We start from the raw sequence: 18642 nt of genomic DNA on the forward strand, positions 1-18642 counted from the left end.
ATGAAATGTGCTTTGGTTTTTCAGTATTTTGTTAATTGTGAATATTATATATACATACATTTTATATAACATTTGTTATTTTATTTAACAAAAAAAAACCCTCCTGAGGTGTTGGATCTCAGGATTATAATAATAATATTATTATAATTTCATTCTACTATGTTTGTGTAAAGTACTTTGAATTACCACTGTGTATGAAATGTGCTATACATATAAGCTTGCCATTTCATGCCTTGCCTAAAAATGATTTGCAAATACAAAAAAATACTTTAAAATATATTTTTCATGATGGGCTTTATATATACAGTGTGTTATACACATCATGTGGGGGTCACATTTCTGAAATGTTACAGGTATCATATTTACTATTCTCTGTTGGGAGAAAAGACAAATCAGAGCCAAATAGAAGCATTTTTTGCAGGATTTCTCATCTTTTCTGTGTGTTTGGAGGGGTACCTTTCGGGAGTGTCCCAGGCCATAGAAGATGCAACAGAAAGAAAGCATGCTAGTTATTATGTAACATGTGGTCATGAGATGAAGCATGTGCCCATTGTTTGTGTAGTTATTAGGCAAGATGTGACAATGAAAGTCTTTTGGGTTCACTTTGCTCAAGAAATGCCTACATTTATCTTTGCAAACGTATTCCAGTTATTCAATATGTCATGACACATTTAACTAGTGCTATATAAAGAAGTATTTCCTAATCTTTGTCAAAAAGTTTTGATGCTGCCAGCTTGCCATCATATTTGGGACCCTTTCCATCAAAATCCTCAGGCAGGATTTCGGCTTCAAACTCGTTGTAGAAGCCACTCAGGTCATCTCCATGGACAAAGACCTTCATGCATGTAAAAACAGGTAAAAGCCTTGGTCAGACTTAAGAGCCTTTTCCTACAGCAAGTCTAACATCATATTAACATGTACCCAAAGATGTTTAAAAAAAAAAAAAAAACATCCGGAGTGTGTGACCTCACCCTCTCCAGGAGTTTGCTCTTCATGAAGGGCTTGACTACATTGTATGTGGTAGTGAAATACCACGGCTGGTGAATAAAGTGCACGGCTTTGAAGCGAGCAGGGAAAGAATCCTAACCCAGATGAAAAGAATAGCACGAGGAGAAGTGATTTTAATGATTCTAAATTTCCCTTGAAAATACAAGTCTCCTCTCATCACAGACATGGTGTGACTGTGAAAGGGTTTTACGGTGATGTAAAGTATACTTGGATGTTGTGTAAACATGGCACATTCTGAACATTACCTGCAACATGTCCACCATCTTCTTCAGTTCCGCTGGCTTGATGTTGGAGGCCTGCTGAATGGTAAAGCCCTTGAAATTTTCAATGATACAGAAGCCATTGATCTGAGTCTCCTCGTTCTCCAGCAGCTTCTCCAGAATCACACAGTATGCCCTGAGAATCTACAACAAGAGCCATATTCTGTCCTTTTATATCTGTCTATTCTGTGACTTTACAAAAAAATAATTACGTGTTTTTAGTTGGCACGAATACTTTTCAAAGAAAAAGCAATGAAAAACAAAAGACAAAAACAAAAGAAGCAATTAACACAAAACTATTCCAGTCTGATAATTTCCATACATCACTCAACAATAAAATTGCATTGCTTCCTAGACCAGACATCGTCTTCCATTCTGTGGCACATTTCTCACCTCATCGAAGGTGATCTCATCATAGTCCCAGTTCTCAATGTTGAAGAGCAGCACCACGCGGCCATATTTGTCTCTGCTCTGGAGAACCCCTGGGTAGCCAGCTTCAATGGTGCTACGTACTGCCTCAGGGGTCAGGTTCTCAAATAGCTCAGGGTAATCTCGCCTGAAGCGCACATAGCCTGAAGCAAAGGAGCAATTCCTATCACTACTGCATTTCATGGGATACAAAATAGTTGTACTCCACCATTACCAGCTCAGGAACTGTCTATCACGGCTGAGCATATGGCAGTGACCCTTACATTGGTTGTGATAAAGCCATAAACCCCTGCTCACCTTTCATGAGTTCAAAGGACCTGTGCACATCGTATTTTCTTGCCCGAATAAACCGCAGGAGTAGAGCATCAGATTTGGCACCAAGAGTGTCCTGCACCATCTTGGCCAGGACATCTCCACTGTCCGCCTTCTCCTTGATTATGCTCTTCAGCTCCTTTAATACTGAGACCTTTCTCTCCTCTGTCTCATTCAGCTCATCTTTAGCCTACAACAACCAATGGGTAGCACACCACTGCTAAAATAGACATGCCCAATTTGGTGTGTTATGAAACAATTGCAGTGGCCACAGTAAAAACCCTCCTTTAACTATTCAAATTGTCATGCTTCACATAAACACTGGTAGCAGTGTGTTAAAAAAAAGTAGATGACAGATGTAATACTTCTTAAAGTAATAATGTATAATAGTTCATACTGATTGTGAAAGCAATTTCTGCAAAATGAGTGAAAGCACAGATTATGGTCTCGGTATGTGGCAGTAAATCAGTGAGTGGGCAAGTTTTATTGGGGTTGTGAACACACCTTTTGTATGGTGTGTTCAGGCAGCTGGGCACAGGCTCCGAACACTGGCCCATGGTCTTTAATTGTGAGATGCTCCAGCTTGGCCCTGAGGGCCTGCTCCTCCTCCGACACCATACGAAACATTCCACTCTGTGGGCAGACAATGGCATCAAAACAACCCTGAAAGCACCCTAATCCAGTATGCCCAGTTCTCACGAGGGCAGGTCAATCAATAAGGGCTAGTGTGAGGAAATGCTAAGCTTCCTCACATGAACTGGGCAAAGCCTGTTAGAACAAAAAAGAAAACCTTTGTCTGAGATCAGAGCTTAGCAACTAATGCTGGAAGCCCCTGTAATGAGAACGGGCTTGTTCATTAAATATTTGCTGACTATACCTTGCATGGAAGAGGAGGTTCAATGTTATTAAATATTGTCGCTTCAGGAAGAGCAGCACCAAGTTACTAAGTAACTGCTTTTTTTGCAATGAGAAAAAAGCAACTCAAGAAGTGAGGAGTCCTAATGCCAAACAATCTCATCCATATTTATGGGTCATCATGATAATAAGAATATCAAAAATATATATGAAAAACTAAAAATATTTGAAAAATAAAAGCTACTCTGAGAAAATAAATGTGAACCCCTGTTTAAAGCATGCATAAGCATAAAAATTATGAATAGCATAGTAGAATATTCAAATACATATTTAAATATTTAAAGTTATCAAAACCTTAAGAATTATGTACTTACGATGACAGCCATTATTTCAGTTGTTCAGCATAATCTTGTGAAAGATGGAAACAGAGAGATTATATTGCAAACAGCATGCTTTAGCTTTAGGAAAGTACAGTGAGAAAATATATTCTTTACATAGATGGTTTCCAGTAGGCAATTAAGCTTTTTCAAACAAGACCTTTTTAGAAGATCATTTTCATATTTCTGTTAATTATAATTTATTTTGAATAAATGTTTTTTGTGTATGTGTGTATCTACAGGCAGATTTACATTCCTCGCTCAAGACACAGCCCTCATGTAAATTCTCCTTTCTTATCACAATGGCTGATGTGTCTCAGAAAGAAACATATAATTGGAATCAGTTATTAAGCTCAAATACAGGCTTAACAAAACTCCAAGAAACCTGCTTCTTATTCAAGCAATACAAAATATACCCATTGTGGTGAAGCTACAAAATCCAAGACAGATACCTGTGACCAATCTAGCCACACATCAAATGGAAAGCAAATAATTTCTAAAAACAAATGCACACCTTGTATACGCTCTTCTTAGCACCTAACCCCTACACCCTGTATAGAGGAGATATTAGGAGGAAAAATGTAGCACATGTTTATTCTAGTCCAACATAACTTACCCAGCCACAGAGGTGAGCAACTGAGGAAACTGTCACATAAGCTCTGGTGAGGAAAGGATTTGCAGACTGTGACCATTTGTAGTAGGCACTCCTCTCTCTTTCTTACCACCGTCACAGAGGATTATGCAGGGCAGATTTTCTGATAATCAGAACAAAATTAACAGGCGGAAAGAGGAAGGAGGATATTCATAGTCTTCAACAAATACCTGGAAGTCAAAGATCCAAATATTTAAGATTCTTTTGTCCCTGTGTCCAAATTCTTCTGGGAAGTGTGATCTGAAAAACCGAAAAGCTGGTTTCAGTTCATCACAAAGAGCAATCAATATGATTACTAATATAGGAGGTTGTTCATAGGGGCATGCTCTAAAGGTGTAAAGCTAAATGAGTCTTTATGTGTTAATATTAAATCAACTCAACCAACTCCTGACATTAACCTAACATTTCCTATATATTGCCATATACATAAAAAGACCATACATCTTCCAGCTCACTATTGCTCAACAATAGGGGTAGGAATAACTAACCACTTACTAATATGCTTTATTAAGAGTCCAGGATGAAAAGCTATAATTCTTTGCTGCTGACAGCATGAACTGAGTCCCAAAAGTTTCAGACATCATGTTTAGGTAAATACATATGCATATGACCAAAAATTGATACAAGTATCCCAACTACCTCATAAAACTTAAGAAACTGGATACCCTATATCTAATCATTCATAACTTGGAAATCATAATATGCAGCTGTTGGTATCGTGTCTTGGCCGTTAAACAAATGTCATTGTCCTTGAGAAGTAAAAAAAATGGAAATATCTAAAGAAAGTTTTGAAATAAACTCTTTGATCTATTTATTTAGCATTGCTTATGGAAAGTAATGTCACCTCCCACTGAAAATCATCCTATAGTATTGTTATTTTGCTACACTATGACAGCAACTTAATTTTTGTCTCAAAAGGACAGCAAGCTGTGGCCTCAACTGACCACGCTAGGAAAAACTAATTTGACAGATGTATGGGGTAAAAAGTAACAAAGAATTGTTTTTAAATTATTACAATGTGTTATATGTTGAAAATGTCAAAATGGTCAGATATTATTAAGCTTTCCAATGTTCAAGTTTGACAAATTAACACAAACATCAAGTTAACTTTACTCCACAACCTTTAATCAATAAAATGTTTAACATTTATCAAGTGCATGTCCGAAACAAGAATGTTTAAAAACAGAACATTGTATTTTTGTATTAATTTAGAGTATATCACATGATATTAAATGATGCAGGCATTGTTTGCAGATCCAACATATTAGTGAACACTCCTCCAAAATTCAAAAACTCCTCATTAAGGTTCAGTTAATGCAACATCATGTTGCATGTGCTGGTAATGTCCACTATGACATATAACGTCATCACAGTCACCCACAGGGTTAGTCAAAATGAACATGACATGATTGGCCATCATAGTCACCCACAGGTCAAAGTGCACTGGGTTGCTCAGCAGCATTTTTAGTCTAATTTGACTACAGCTCAAATTCTGCCACCAATATGATGTGATTACCACATCTAACTCAGTGTCTTTCAAGTACAGCCTTTAGCAAACTATTACTGAGAAGCACCGGCGACACATTCCACCGGATAACACGACCCATATAGACAGAGGTATAGAGAGAGGTATACACAAATATACATCATTTTAAAACAATAGTTTCCTAAAACCATCTAGTCATATCAAGTGTGAACAGAAATGTTATTATTATTTTTAAAATGGCCTAATGTCAACTTTATCTTCTCTCATATTTAGCTAAGGACACACTTGTAGGAAAGCAGTGCAAAACCATTTCTATTAAGGTTGTTACCATTCACAGTTAAATGTTTTAAAGGGTTGACATTTAAAATTGAATGTGCACCTAGATAGAGCTACCATCAGTCCACACAGTGGAGAGACAACAGATCAATCAGCTTTTTTCTGTGTGTACATGCTATATTGGTCTTTCATTGGTTGCAGTCTGTTATACTGTCAGGCCAGTATTCGTCCTGCATGTACTCTTCCAGAGAGGAGGCTGGCTCAGGGGCTAAATCAAGGTTGTGGACATGGGCCTGTAGGGACTTTTCCCACTGATCTTCCACCAGCTTGTAGAGGTCCAGCGCAGCGCGTGAGTCCTCTATAGAGCAGTGACCTTGTTGGCCAACCTGATTGGACAAGAAATGTCACAGATGTAAGAAGTGTCTTAAAGAGACAGCTTGACCAGGCACTCTGATGTGGATAACAGTGAATGGAAGCTAGTAGTGAGCCAACTGATATTTTGATCGTGTTCACTGATGGCTATTCGGTTTCATTTATTTTGAGCAACATTTTTACCTGGACCGTTCCTTTAAACAGTTATTCCGTTACAATACATACATGGAAATGAGAAAGATTAACATTTGTGATAATTTCAACAAATGTTAATGATAAACTTTACAACTGAGTCTATTTAGCATTAAATGATATTCAGATTATACCTCAAGGCTATTAAAAGCTGTCACTAATCAGATTCTAATCATCCTGACGTACCTGTATGTTCCTTTTCAGAAGCACACTGGACAGCCTTTTCAGGGACATTTCTTTCTCAGAAGAACCGCACATCTGCCGCAGTAGTTTCATGCAGGAAGTGTCCCTAACCATGTGACGCGGGACAGTGATACCCATGGCCCGGAAGTCATTATGCAAGGCATGGCCAATGATTACTTTCCCTTTAAGGATGTGGAGGATCTGCAACAAACACAAAAAAAATTTGTTTAATTCAACAAGCCAGAGAGGATACCAAATGGAACAACTGACTTAAAAGCCACTGCAATGCTGGACACCCCAACATTAGTAGCCACTTCTGTGTCTGTATTATTAATCATCTTTCTGGCACACTCTTGATATCTGCCTTCATTACATTTACTGCATTTGTCAGATGCTTTTATCCAGAGCGACTTAAATATGTGTCAGCATGACCTTGTATGTGCTCCCTGGGAATTGAAACCATCACCTAGATACAGTGAGCCTAGATGCTATTTCTTACCTCATTCCTTGCTTCCTCAAAGGACAAAGCCCCTTTTAAATGCTTCTTTGTAATACCACTCCACCGTGTCCTGTAGTCTGTGACAGGCAGCCGAGGCAGGATATACTTGTCATAAATTACCGTTCCATAGTAATTGATCAAACTACAGCGGGCCAACTCACTATACTTTCCACCAGGTCCGGTCCCTACCATTTCACAATCCACAGCCACCAGCATTGAAGGGTTAATTCCAACACAAGGCGAACTGCGACCACTAGTAGAAGGGCTAATTTCTGATGAAAAGCCACTGTCCACATCCCATGTATCAGGGAGCGAAGCAACAGCTGCGTCTGAAGCCGTTTTGGCCCGTTTGGGGTTGACGTGTCGTACGCTGTCCGATGAAATGTTGACAGAAGGTCCAACGAAGCTGACAGGCTTGTCAAAATACGAGGATGTGACTCCAACGCCCTCTTCCTTCAGTGTCTCACTAGACTTCCTTTTTTTACATGTTTTTAATTTAAGATCCATTTCACGGGACTCCATGGAGCCATTTTTCTTTGTCTTCTTTTTTTTCGGTTTTCTCCGTTGAGGTGTATCGGCCATTGCTGCGCAAATCGACTCCATGTTAAGGGGTCCCTAAATATTTTTGGACCACCCAACCGTTGTTAAGAGAGCCCTTAAACTTGGCTCCCCTGTGAAAACAAAAGACAGTTATAGAATGACAAGAGGCCTATCCTGCATAACATTTTTATGTACATAGCTAGACTGTTACAGCAGACCGTTGTATGGTCTCTTACTGACACTGAGCTGGAATTAGCTAGTTTAACTAACTAGCTAGCTAGCAGTGTAACTAGCTGGGTAACTAGCGCACAGCAGTTGCGGGGGGAAATATATCAGTAACTTTATAACATTAATATATTCACAGAGCGAAAGACGAGGAGATCATTTTCCCGAAGCATGGTGTCAACGATGGTAAGAAAAACGAACATGTGGGAACAATAATTGCTAACTACTTAACATAGCGATAGCTAACACGGGGCCTAAACACATATAGGCCTATACAATATACAGAACAGAAGACAGGACATGGATTGTAAGCAAAAAAAATAACGTAACATATGTATCATATATAATATATGTTAACAAATTTAACAGATACCGAAAACGGACTGGAAGCGTACCTCTACAGACACGTGCACCCGGTAAGGAGGTATTAGAAGAGCATGCCCAGGCAACTGCTATATCCGATAACACCATTGGTCAAATCTGTTAGGCGTAGCTATGACCGCATCACACTCTGATTGGATGGCATCAGCACTGCCCTCTTTATGCCAATCACAGTTGAATGCGACAAATATGTTTTAAATTAGGATTAGTTGTTCGAATAATTGCAGCCTTTTATCATCACGTATGAAACAGAAACAGGTTATTTTGTCCAAAATTATTGATATTACCAGTATGTTGATTTCTTCAAGATATTATTATATAACTAATGTTCTGCTGGTGATTTTATCAGTTCATTAAAACAGGTATCTATCTATCTATCTATCTATCTATCTATATATATATATATATATATATATATATATATATATATATATATAATGTATTTAATTATCGCTTTTTACAACAGATGTTGTCACAAAGCAACTTTACAAATGTCCAAAGCAGCAGTGAGCAAGCTAAGGGCGACAGTGGCAAGGAAAAACTACTTAGAGCATGAGGAAGAAACCTGGAGAGAAACCAAGACTTAAAGGAGGGGCCCATCCAGCTCTGGCCGACAGTGGTCACCACAATAATAACAATTTTAAGAGAAAAATAAATTAAAAAAATTAAAACATAAGCAATTAAGGTCTAGTCCAACTTTCTAGAGGTCCTAGTCTTGTCCCGATGGAGACCTATCCCACAAGAGAACGTCCATTGAAGGCAACGGAGAAGTAGTTGGCTAGGATGGAGGTGTGGTGGGCTACAGCAAGGGGACATCAGGGGGTGGTTGGAGTAGCCATGGCAGCTGAGACGATATGCATAGGTTTTATTGATTTTGGATTATTGAGATGTAATAAAGTGTGACAATGAGTGTAATTAAATGTTACTCAGCACAGGGTACAAAAATATGGTTTCTTTATTTTTTTTAAAAAACCATAATGTTCCAAACTCAATAAGGGTTAACAGCTAGCTATTCAATGTAGCTACGCTTTCTACAGGCCATTCCTTAGAGATGAAGCGGTTGCCTTAAAGTTTTTTGTAATGTATTACTAAGGAGGTCCACCAGATGGCGTAGTTAGCATAGCTAAGTGTTATTTTCTCCACACCGAAGAAAAAGATGCTCTAGAAATGCTGTCTCTTCGGAAATTCCTACTTACTAGTGCAGAGGTCGTAATTACGACATGGTATGCATTCATGTGGTTTTTGGTTGGGGAAAAATGGACGCCATGAGAAAACGCCACAAAAGTAAACAAAGCATATAGCAAGGGCCACCTTTCTATTTATATGTGATGATACTTGTTAACAGACTGAAGGTAGTGAAACAGATGGATGAATGTACATAAACAACACAAAAATGTCTGTGCATAAAATCAATATCTGTGCAGGGGCAACACGTTCCGAGTTCTTCTGATTAGCTTTGTTGCTATTCCTCATCAGCATAAGCGCAAACTGTGCACAAAATTTATACAAGCTTGAACTGTGCAGTTAACATGTAAAACTACAGCCAATAAGCTTGGAATTTACAGTCTACTGTAGGAGTGGCAGCCACGCCGACAGCCATGACGTTTTGTTGCTGACACGCCCTCAACTCGGAAAGTAGGGCCTTATCGAAAAATACAAATTTCCCACTAGTAAATACGAGGTTGTGGTGGTGTTCATGTGCGCTCATCTCGTAAATACGATATTTATGACACGAACTATAGGCAGGATAATACCATCCTTTGAATCACGAAATTTTATCATGAGTGAATCATGAAATATTGCTGCTGCACAAGAAGTAACATGAATGTGGCTGCAGAAGAAATAAATAGGAGAAGAAGGGCTAGTTGCCACTTGAATACTAGGGAAGTAGAAGTAACAAAAAACAAAAAACAAAAACAGTGAAGCAAAAATTGTTTGGAAAATAATTTTGTCTCCAAAATCAAGACATCTATTTGTTAAATGGATTTTTCATGCATGGCCAGTTTTCTGGATGGATGGCTGATATTTTCTAAGCCAACCTCTTGTAGCTCTAAGATGAAATGGAACGTTTATATCCTGTATATTTTTTAAAGGTTCACACTACTTGCAGACTGTAAGTAATATATAATACACACACATCTTTTCAGTGTTCAATAGTCAAAGCAGTACATTTGAAATGTGCAGTTATAAGGAGTTGCATCTTATGTGCTAGACAGTACTGGAACATCAGTGTGTTACAAAGTGGCTTCAGTTTTGTTCACTGTAGGACAGAATTTCCAAGTTTTCATCAAGAAGTCCTTCATTACTACACTACTTTGCATTATCAAATGCTAATCAGGTGTATATGTATAGGTGTATATATATATATATATATATATATATATATATATATATATATATATATATATATATATATATATATATATATATGACTACACTAATCAATGTATAGTGCTGTATATTTCAGATAAAGAGGTGTAACCTCCCAGCAGCCTACATGCACTAAAACCATTGCTCATATTCACCTTTGAGCAGAAGAGGGTGTGTAAAGAACAGTGGCCTAGTTTTATAGTGGTTCTAACACAGGCTTGTGTCGATAAGGGATTTAGGAACTTTATGTCAACCAATAGAAGTGTATAATTCATTAGTTATAAACTGTAATAGGGAATGCAGTCATGATGTAGACTTTGTTAAGCCAATCACACTGTGACATATATTGCAGGTCTTTAACCCATAATGTACCAACCTAGTGTGCATTGCCTACATTTTTAGAACCAGCAAAGAACTATGCTAGATGAATAAACAGGCTATTTTAGTTTATTCCTAGAAATTCTGGATAATTAACTCATTTCACTATTTGGAGATTGAAAGTATTCTTCAAAGATATGCACTTGAAATTCTTGGACAGTATATAAAAGGGGTTTGGGAAGTGGTTGTTTTAAACATTCTGTGTTCTCTTTAGTGAACTTGTTTGATTAATTTCATTGCACAATCTTTTACATATTTTAATCTTGTAAGTAAAATAAATTGATATTAATAATTATGTTCTATAATAATACAAATGTTATATAAAATAATACAAAATAGCACAAACAACAGCAATATCAGTAATTGGATATATCCAATTATGCTTAAAATGTTGGTAAATTTACTTCTGAACAACGATTCTGGTGAAAAACTGAAAATGAAAAAAAAACAAAAAAACTGTTTCCTATTAAACAACTGGGAGCATTCAGCATGGCTTAGAAACAGCAGCAGACACATGTGGGCTGAAGGCCTTCTTTGTCTTTTATACAGATGGAGAAAGAAATCACAATGGGATGTTTATGTCATGTTATTTTCTTGTTTTTCTAAAGTCTTTATTTAGCACTAATTAGGAATGGTGTGTCTATTAGATTATTAGATCGTGGTCTTAGTAACTATATATATATATATATATATATATATATATATATATATATATATATATATATATATATATATAAATCAGACTTTGATATCCGATTTTGCTAGTTGAGAGTGTGAAAGGTGACATTTTTGTCACAGAGGAATTTTTTCTGTACTTTCATTAAGTATTATTTTATGTGATTGCTGTTTTTGTCAGAAAGCTTCAGCTGTTATTCATTCAGACTTGGAAGTCGGCATGGGACCTGGAAGACATGCACACACATGCACACACAGAGAACACACCCAACATACATACCACATGATACCATTTATACTGAGTCACCTTGTTTTAAGATAAGAGTCTCACAAACGTCCACCCCTACAAGGAATGCAGGTGTTCATTCGTACTTAGCAGGTGCTTCAGAAGATAAAATCAGCCTCAACACAACTAAATTAATACGTTTGTATGAAACTCCGCTCTTTACAATTCCATTTGAAAATGTACATTCCTGTTTGCCTGCCTGTGTGGTTTGTTCATGTCATGTCTTCTCTTCATGTTTTCTTTGTAATATTGTTCACATTTAATTTACTTGCCATACCATACTTATCTAGCTTTACTATTGCATTAACAAAGTTATGGGCTATCACTGTGCAGTGCAAACTTGAACTTTGATCAGCAAAACATTCAATGGAATTTCTGTCTTATAGCTATTAGCCACTGAATTATAGCCTCAAGCTCCATTCCATCACGGAGCAGAAGCCTTATATAATGTTATGTTGTACTTTTCACTAGTCTTTTGTTTTATTCCGTTATTATTGTGTTTTACAAATGTAAAGTTTAGTCGGAATTTTTTTCAGTGTAAAAGTTCTATTTAAAGATTCATGAGCGTGTATAAATGTGAAAAAACCGTGTTTTATTCCCTGTGCATATCAGTAATGTTTAGATGAATAGTTATGAAGAGACAAAAGGATATCAGTTGGGTACGGCCCATTTTTCTTTGTCTATAGCAGAAAGGTAGAATATTTAAAAGACAAAACATGCTCAAAGACAGCCTCTGGTGCGTGTGTAGCTTTTGCGCAGGTGAGCGTATCACTTTCAAGGTGAAGGTTAAACGGTCACACCAACCTTCAGCACGCAAAGCATTAATAACCGCCTAGTTCTCGAATATAAATTGTTTTGTGACGAGAAATATAATCACATTATTACAACTGAATAACTAGGCTAATTGGTGGATTTTGTTTGTTATTTTGTTCCCAAATCCACGGCGTGGCACTGATAAGGGGAGGGCGATCTGACTGCCACGCTGCTCTCGGTGTTAGATCGCAACTTTCTCGCGCATCCTCTGACCCTGCACGTATCCACCCCCGCCGATTTCACCGACTCCATTTTTCCATTTTTTTCCGGACAGGCACCGACTCCACGAACCGCTCCGTAGCCGACGTATACATTGAACTGCGGAACTATCATGGCAAGCAATTTCGCCAGGATTTTGTCCTCGAAAAGAAATGTGGGCATCTTGTCGCTGGTTGGTGCTGGCTCCCTTAGTGTGGGATTCTTCCTGACCAGAGAGCAATATGTCAGCGCTGGAGTCCAGGTTCGGAGACTGTATCCCGCCAGGTAACCAACTTGCTGTTTTTGGTATTCTTGAGCAATGTCCATTTATAGTCCGACACGTCATCTCCCAGCGTACATACTCACAAATGGAAAGCTAATGTTTGCAGTTAAACTGGTTTATAAAACATGTTTGTTGTGGTCACCACGAATTGAAATGCGGGACTGCATCAGAATGTAGTTAATACGCTGCTGCATCAATGACCCATGACCCATAAATGCATTTGCAAAGCATCGGATGGACGAACGAAATATATCTGATAATGTTGGATGGTTTAAAATGGATTTATTTGGCGTACCGTAAGGCTGATTCATAGACATGGGTGTATGGAATGATCCAGATCGTGTTTAGTAGCCATGGTGTGAAAATGCAAATGCCACTACGATCCATACTGCACCATAGCCTGAGAGAGAGAGAGAGAGAGAGAGAGAGAGAGAGAGAGAGAGAGAGAGAGAGAGAGAGAGAGAGAGAGAGAGAGAGAGAGAGAGAGAGAGAGAGAGAGAGAGAGAGAGAGAGAGAGAGAGAGAGAGAGAGAGAGAGAGAGAGAGAGAGAGAGGATTTATATTTCGAAGATAAGCGATTTTTAGTTGTATATGAAAAATGAAAAGGGAGTTTTTAAAACCTAGATCCTTTAGCATATAACACAACGGATAAATTGGTATTGTATCTGTCCATGTGTAGCCTATTACACGTTATGTATATATATATCTCTTACCATACAGGCATTATCTATATGTTTTGTACATATTGGGTGAGTATTATCATAGCCTGCGCACAACTTATTTCCAAGCCATACCTTTGTACGTCCTCTCTAAATCCAGCAGTCTCTGTTCCCCAACAGTGCGGATTATCCAGATTTACGAAAACACAACAATTGCATGGCCAGTCACCTGACACCCGCCTTATACGCCAAGCTATGTGACAAAGCCACTCCAAATGGCTTCACCCTGGATCAAGCCATTCAGACTGGCGTGGATAACCCCGGACACCCCTTCATTAAGACTGTAGGGATGGTGGCAGGAGATGAAGAGTCTTATGAGGTCAGAGGTCATTCTAATCACTAAGCCTGCCACTGCATAATGCTATTTTTAACATAATATGCTTTGTTTGATCCAACCCAAAACTGAAACAATCAAATTACGTTTGTTTAGACATTAATGATCAGAATGTGTCAGATTTGTGGAATATGGAACTTGAGGATTCACTGCTCATCTAAATGCAGCTGCACAAGTGCATTCGATAAAAGAATATGAAGATCTTTATGAACATATAAAAGGAAGCATATTTTTTCTTCTCGAGGCAGGTGTTTGCTGATCTTTTTGACCCTGTGATCAAAGAGAGACACAATGGCTATAACGCACGCATAATGAAACATCCCACTGATCTGGAGTCCAGTAAGGTAGGTGTAAATGTGAAACTACTGTGTTCTCTTTGTATAATAATTCAGCAAAAAGTCATAAGAATTATATAAAATGGAAATCAGTTTCTGTCCCGGATTTTTTTTAATGTACATCATCATTTTCCATTTTGCTAAAACCAAGTTTGCTATTAAACACAAAGGAGCAGTAAAAAAAAAAAGTTTTTTAAAAAGCCAGAAAACCCTACTGTCTTTCCCCTCAGATACGGGGTGGTCAGTTTGACGACAACTATGTGTTATCGTCAAGAGTGCGTACAGGCCGCAGTATCCGAGGCCTGAGTCTGCCACCGGCCTGCACACGGGCGGAACGTAGGGACGTGGAGCGGGTGGTGATCAGTGCCCTGGCTGGCCTGAAGGGCAACCTGGCAGGCAAATACTACAGCCTAACAGAGATGACGGAGAAGGAGCAGCAGCAGCTCATCGATGTGGGTATCTGCCCTGGAGCACCTCACCAACGTCAGGCCCACTGGCATTCTCAGCAGACATCTGAGTTATTACAGGATTATATTCTCTCTCTTCTCAGCATTCCATTTGTACTTTTTAATCTTTAATTATTCAGAGGTTTCAATTATTCATTCATTCATGATATATGTTACAATATATTCACTATAAATCACAGCAATCTCAAGTGTAAAAAAAAATGCATCTTGAAACTGTCGAGCACACCACTGAGCGCTACGCCGTTCCGCTGCACTGCCCCTTACTTAGAATGCCCCATCAGTCTTTTCTGTGACCCATGTGTGCACTCTGGCTGCTGCAATTTCAGCCTGCATCTGACAAATTAATATTCTGGCCTTAAACAACTAGCTGTTTCTTATTTGTTACTTTTCCATGTAAATGACTCTCAGAGTTAATCAAATAAATGACAAAAAGGAATTGCCCATTCTACATCATATACAGCTCTTTGAACAAGAGCATATTTGTATTGCATGTTTCCATGAGGACATGAATTTACTCTTTGCTCCATCCTGCAGGATCATTTCCTGTTTGATAAACCTGTTTCACCCCTCCTGACATGCGCAGGAATGGCGAGGGATTGGCCTGACGCAAGAGGCATCTGGTAAATGAATATCCATAAATATTTAATTGAATATTCCGTATATACAGTATTTGTATCTTGCAGTGTCTTCCAGGCCTGCATGGTTAGTAGGAGCCTGGATGACTGAGGAAAACTGGAGGACTGGGGAGAGGACTACTTTAGTTGCTCTCGGTGCCCACTCTGAATTAGTTTCAGGGCCTTGATATAACACACTGCTGCCACATCCTCGATTCACTTGTCCAAGGATCGATAGCTCCCATCTTGCAACAGCAACCTCTGCTCCATTATAAATGATCTTTCTCTGCCAGAACCTCCAGCACAACCTCTCTTTAGCTCCCCTGGCCTGAGGTTCATTTGATTAATTAAATATCAAATGGATTTGAAGATACAGGAGGTGATTACTGAAGAAAAGTAGAGAAGACTTATCTGAAAGCATAAAACAAAAGAAAAAAACAGTATGGTATTTATCTTTGAGTATGGTATTTATAATGTACAAGTACAAAACAAGATCATGTTTTAAACAGGCATTTGGGCAGCTAGTCCATAGCCTGTACTACAGGTCAGCACAGCACTTTGCAGTGTTGCAGGCACCCATTTTGCATGTCCCTATTAAATTATTAGAGCAGCTTTTCATATTAATTGCAGATATCTTGGAAAAAAACTTTTTAATGAATGTAGTAGGTTGGTTGCTGGTTATAACTGGCTTGGTATTATACAAGTATACCTTTAACAGCTATCTGTCTATTGGTCATAGATTTTAATCGGTGTGCTGTTCACTTTTGCCTTGTTTGTAACCTTGTATCTTCTGAATTTTCCAGGCACAATAACGAGAAGACATTCCTCGTGTGGGTTAATGAGGAGGACCATACTCGGGTGATCTCCATGGAGAAGGGGGGCAACATGAAGAGGGTCTTTGAGCGCTTTTGCCGGGGACTCCAAGAGGTGAGCCCTCTCATCTCCCTGCTGGTTCCCTCGTCTCCCTGCTGGCTCCCTTGTCTCCCTGCTAGCTTCTTCATCTCTCTGCTAGCTCCCTCGTCTCCCTGGTAGCTTCTTCTTCTCTCTGCTGGCTCCCTTGTCTCCCTGCTAGCTCCTTCATTTCCCTGCTGGCCTCTTCATCGCCCTGCTGGCTCCTTGGCAGTGCTAAAGGAACACATTGTTTACCACAGAGAACTCTGAGGCAGCAGCACAGATGTGTTTAATGCTGCTGGAATGAAAAACCTTTTCTGTATATACAGTAGTTATATAAACAAACTGTCTTACATAATTTGGTGTGTTTGCGTGTATGTTAGGATTACACATTTTGAAGAGTATGTTTTTTAAACAGACTTTTTAAGACTTTTTGTAAGCCCTCCTGTTAGAAGCACTAATTTTTACTTTCTGAAGGTTTTAGAATCTATCAGTAATACTTGTCACACATTTTTGGCAAACCAGCTTTGTCAGTAACAAAAAATGCATCTGAGTAATGAACATGTTTGCAGATTTCTGCTACAAAGGATTTGTGCTAAACACATGCCTAGCAATCTACGAATTTATATAGATCTGCATGAAATGTGGCCTTCTCAGACTCATCTGTCCCTCAGAGGTCACATGCTGCTAAACGCCTCTCTGCCCCGTTCAGGTTGAGCATCTGATTCAGGAGAAAGGCTGGGAGTTCATGTGGAACGAGCATCTGGGTTACATCTTGACCTGCCCGTCCAACCTGGGCACAGGGCTGCGAGCTGGTGTCCATATTAAACTGCCCCGCCTCAGCAAGGTATGTTCCTGCCAATGACTACGTACCCATGACAGAAAACAATAAGCTGCACCTGCATGTGCTGGGTGTTTCTCTGCTGTAGGACCCTCGTTTCCCCAAGATCCTTGATAACCTTCGGCTACAGAAAAGAGGCACTGGAGGGGTGGACACAGCTGCTGTGGGGAGCACCTTCGACATCTCCAACCTTGACAGGCTGGGCCAGTCAGAGGTAAACAGGAAAGCATGACCAGTGTTGGGAAGTCTGATGGCAAAATGTTGTTCCATTATGGGCTGTTGAGTTTCATTGCTGTGTTCTTATCATTTTCAGAAGAGTTGACCATTACCTCTCAGTCTGAAAGTGAAATTTGTATTTGTGTGTTCAGGTCCAACTGGTCCAGACAGTCATTGATGGAGTGAACTACCTAATCGAATGTGAGAAGAGGCTGGAGAAAGGCCAAGACATCAAGATCCCTGCCCCCATCAGTCAGTTTAAGTAGACTAAGTCTAACCTCAGGATTTCTCCTCCTGATAGTACTCTAAACTCCATCACATACAGCATGCCTTTGTGTGATGTCTCTTCTCAACTCCACTCTTTTGTCCCAAAGGAGTGAATATGTACTGTACTCCATGATTGTGTTAATGGGACATTAAGGCTTTGTTGCATACCACTGTCACTCAAGTTAAATGTGTTACAATAAGAGTGTAATAACTATGTTGGAGATTGCTTGCTCAGGCAATGACAGGTGGATAGTTCAGGTTTAAAATGGAAAGTTCCTCCCAGGGTGTGACAGTCAGCCCTCAGCTATAAATACTGAAACACACTGGGTGATGTCAAATTAAATCAGGACTTTTACCTTTTGAACCTAAACCCCTTGTTTGAGTCTGTCTACCTGGGCAAGCAACACAGACTCCTGGGAAGGTTTTTTTTTTGTGTGTGTGGAAGGAAATTCTAAACCCTATAAAGTGCTCACTGAAGGATCTTAATGGTGTGGTCTCAAGTACTCTTTTTTTATTCATAAACACACAGCGTTGCATGTGCTCTGATTGGTGGGTTGGTGATCTTGCGGTAGCAGTGGAATAAGGAAGCCCAGACTCTAAAGGACATTCTGGCACATATTGGTACCATTCACTCTTATTAGCACAGGATAAATGTTCAGTTTGCAGAGAGCTGCTTCCATGTGACCAAAGATAGATTTTATCATCCTCTATTATGTTACAGCTCCCTTGAGCTCTCCATTGCCTACTCTCACACACACACACACACACACACACACATACACACACACAGTTGCACACACTGAATTGCCAAGGTGACATTAGAAAGGTCTGTTTTCAGACTTGCGTTCCTTTTTGGGGGGAGAAGTATTTCACATTCACTGGTTTCAGTTACGGGTGTTTTCACAAGGT

General features: G+C 39.1%; 3 protein-coding genes across 5 annotated transcripts; 1 reads left to right on the forward strand and 2 right to left on the reverse strand.

The window, feature by feature from the left end:
* Positions 1–201: 201 nt before the first annotated feature.
* rlbp1b (retinaldehyde binding protein 1b) lies at positions 202–3967 on the reverse strand. 2 transcript variants are annotated; one of them, XM_081699112.1, is made up of 8 exons: positions 3756–3874; positions 3239–3272; positions 2514–2642; positions 1995–2199; positions 1662–1840; positions 1254–1412; positions 972–1082; positions 202–835 (listed from the first exon to the last, which is right to left on the reverse strand). In XM_081699112.1, the coding sequence occupies exons 2-8, from the start codon at positions 3248–3250 to the stop codon at positions 701–703; spliced, it is 930 nt and encodes a 309-aa protein (XP_081555238.1). In that variant the 5' UTR covers positions 3251–3272; positions 3756–3874; the 3' UTR covers positions 202–700. The 2 variants fall into 2 exon arrangements, with proteins under 2 accessions (XP_081555238.1, XP_026878522.2); XM_027022721.3 differs by having other exon boundaries at positions 203–835; positions 3858–3967.
* Positions 3968–4996: 1029 nt separating this feature from the next.
* isg20 (interferon stimulated exonuclease gene) lies at positions 4997–8135 on the reverse strand. The gene is made up of 4 exons (XM_027022724.3): positions 8062–8135; positions 6902–7572; positions 6406–6603; positions 4997–6041 (listed from the first exon to the last, which is right to left on the reverse strand). The coding sequence occupies exons 2-4, from the start codon at positions 7502–7504 to the stop codon at positions 5844–5846; spliced, it is 999 nt and encodes a 332-aa protein (XP_026878525.1). The 5' UTR covers positions 7505–7572; positions 8062–8135; the 3' UTR covers positions 4997–5843.
* Positions 8136–11756: 3621 nt separating this feature from the next.
* On the forward strand, positions 11757–18219 carry ckmt1 (creatine kinase, mitochondrial 1). 2 transcript variants are annotated; one of them, XM_027022723.3, is made up of 10 exons: positions 11757–11898; positions 12844–13052; positions 13889–14087; positions 14351–14446; positions 14668–14889; positions 15439–15524; positions 16322–16445; positions 17122–17256; positions 17339–17464; positions 17619–18219. In XM_027022723.3, exons 2-10 carry the CDS (start codon positions 12901–12903, stop codon positions 17730–17732), a joined length of 1254 nt encoding a protein of 417 aa, XP_026878524.3. In that variant the 5' UTR covers positions 11757–11898; positions 12844–12900; the 3' UTR covers positions 17733–18219. The 2 variants fall into 2 exon arrangements, with proteins under 2 accessions (XP_026878524.3, XP_081555259.1); XM_081699133.1 differs by having other exon boundaries at positions 11831–11849.
* Positions 18220–18642: the final 423 nt, after the last annotated feature.

Source organism: Electrophorus electricus, chromosome 16 (assembly GCF_041902795.1).
Source record: "Electrophorus electricus isolate QZ-2024a chromosome 16, ASM4190279v1, whole genome shotgun sequence".
NCBI classification, from domain to species: Eukaryota; Metazoa; Chordata; class Actinopteri; order Gymnotiformes; family Gymnotidae; genus Electrophorus; species Electrophorus electricus.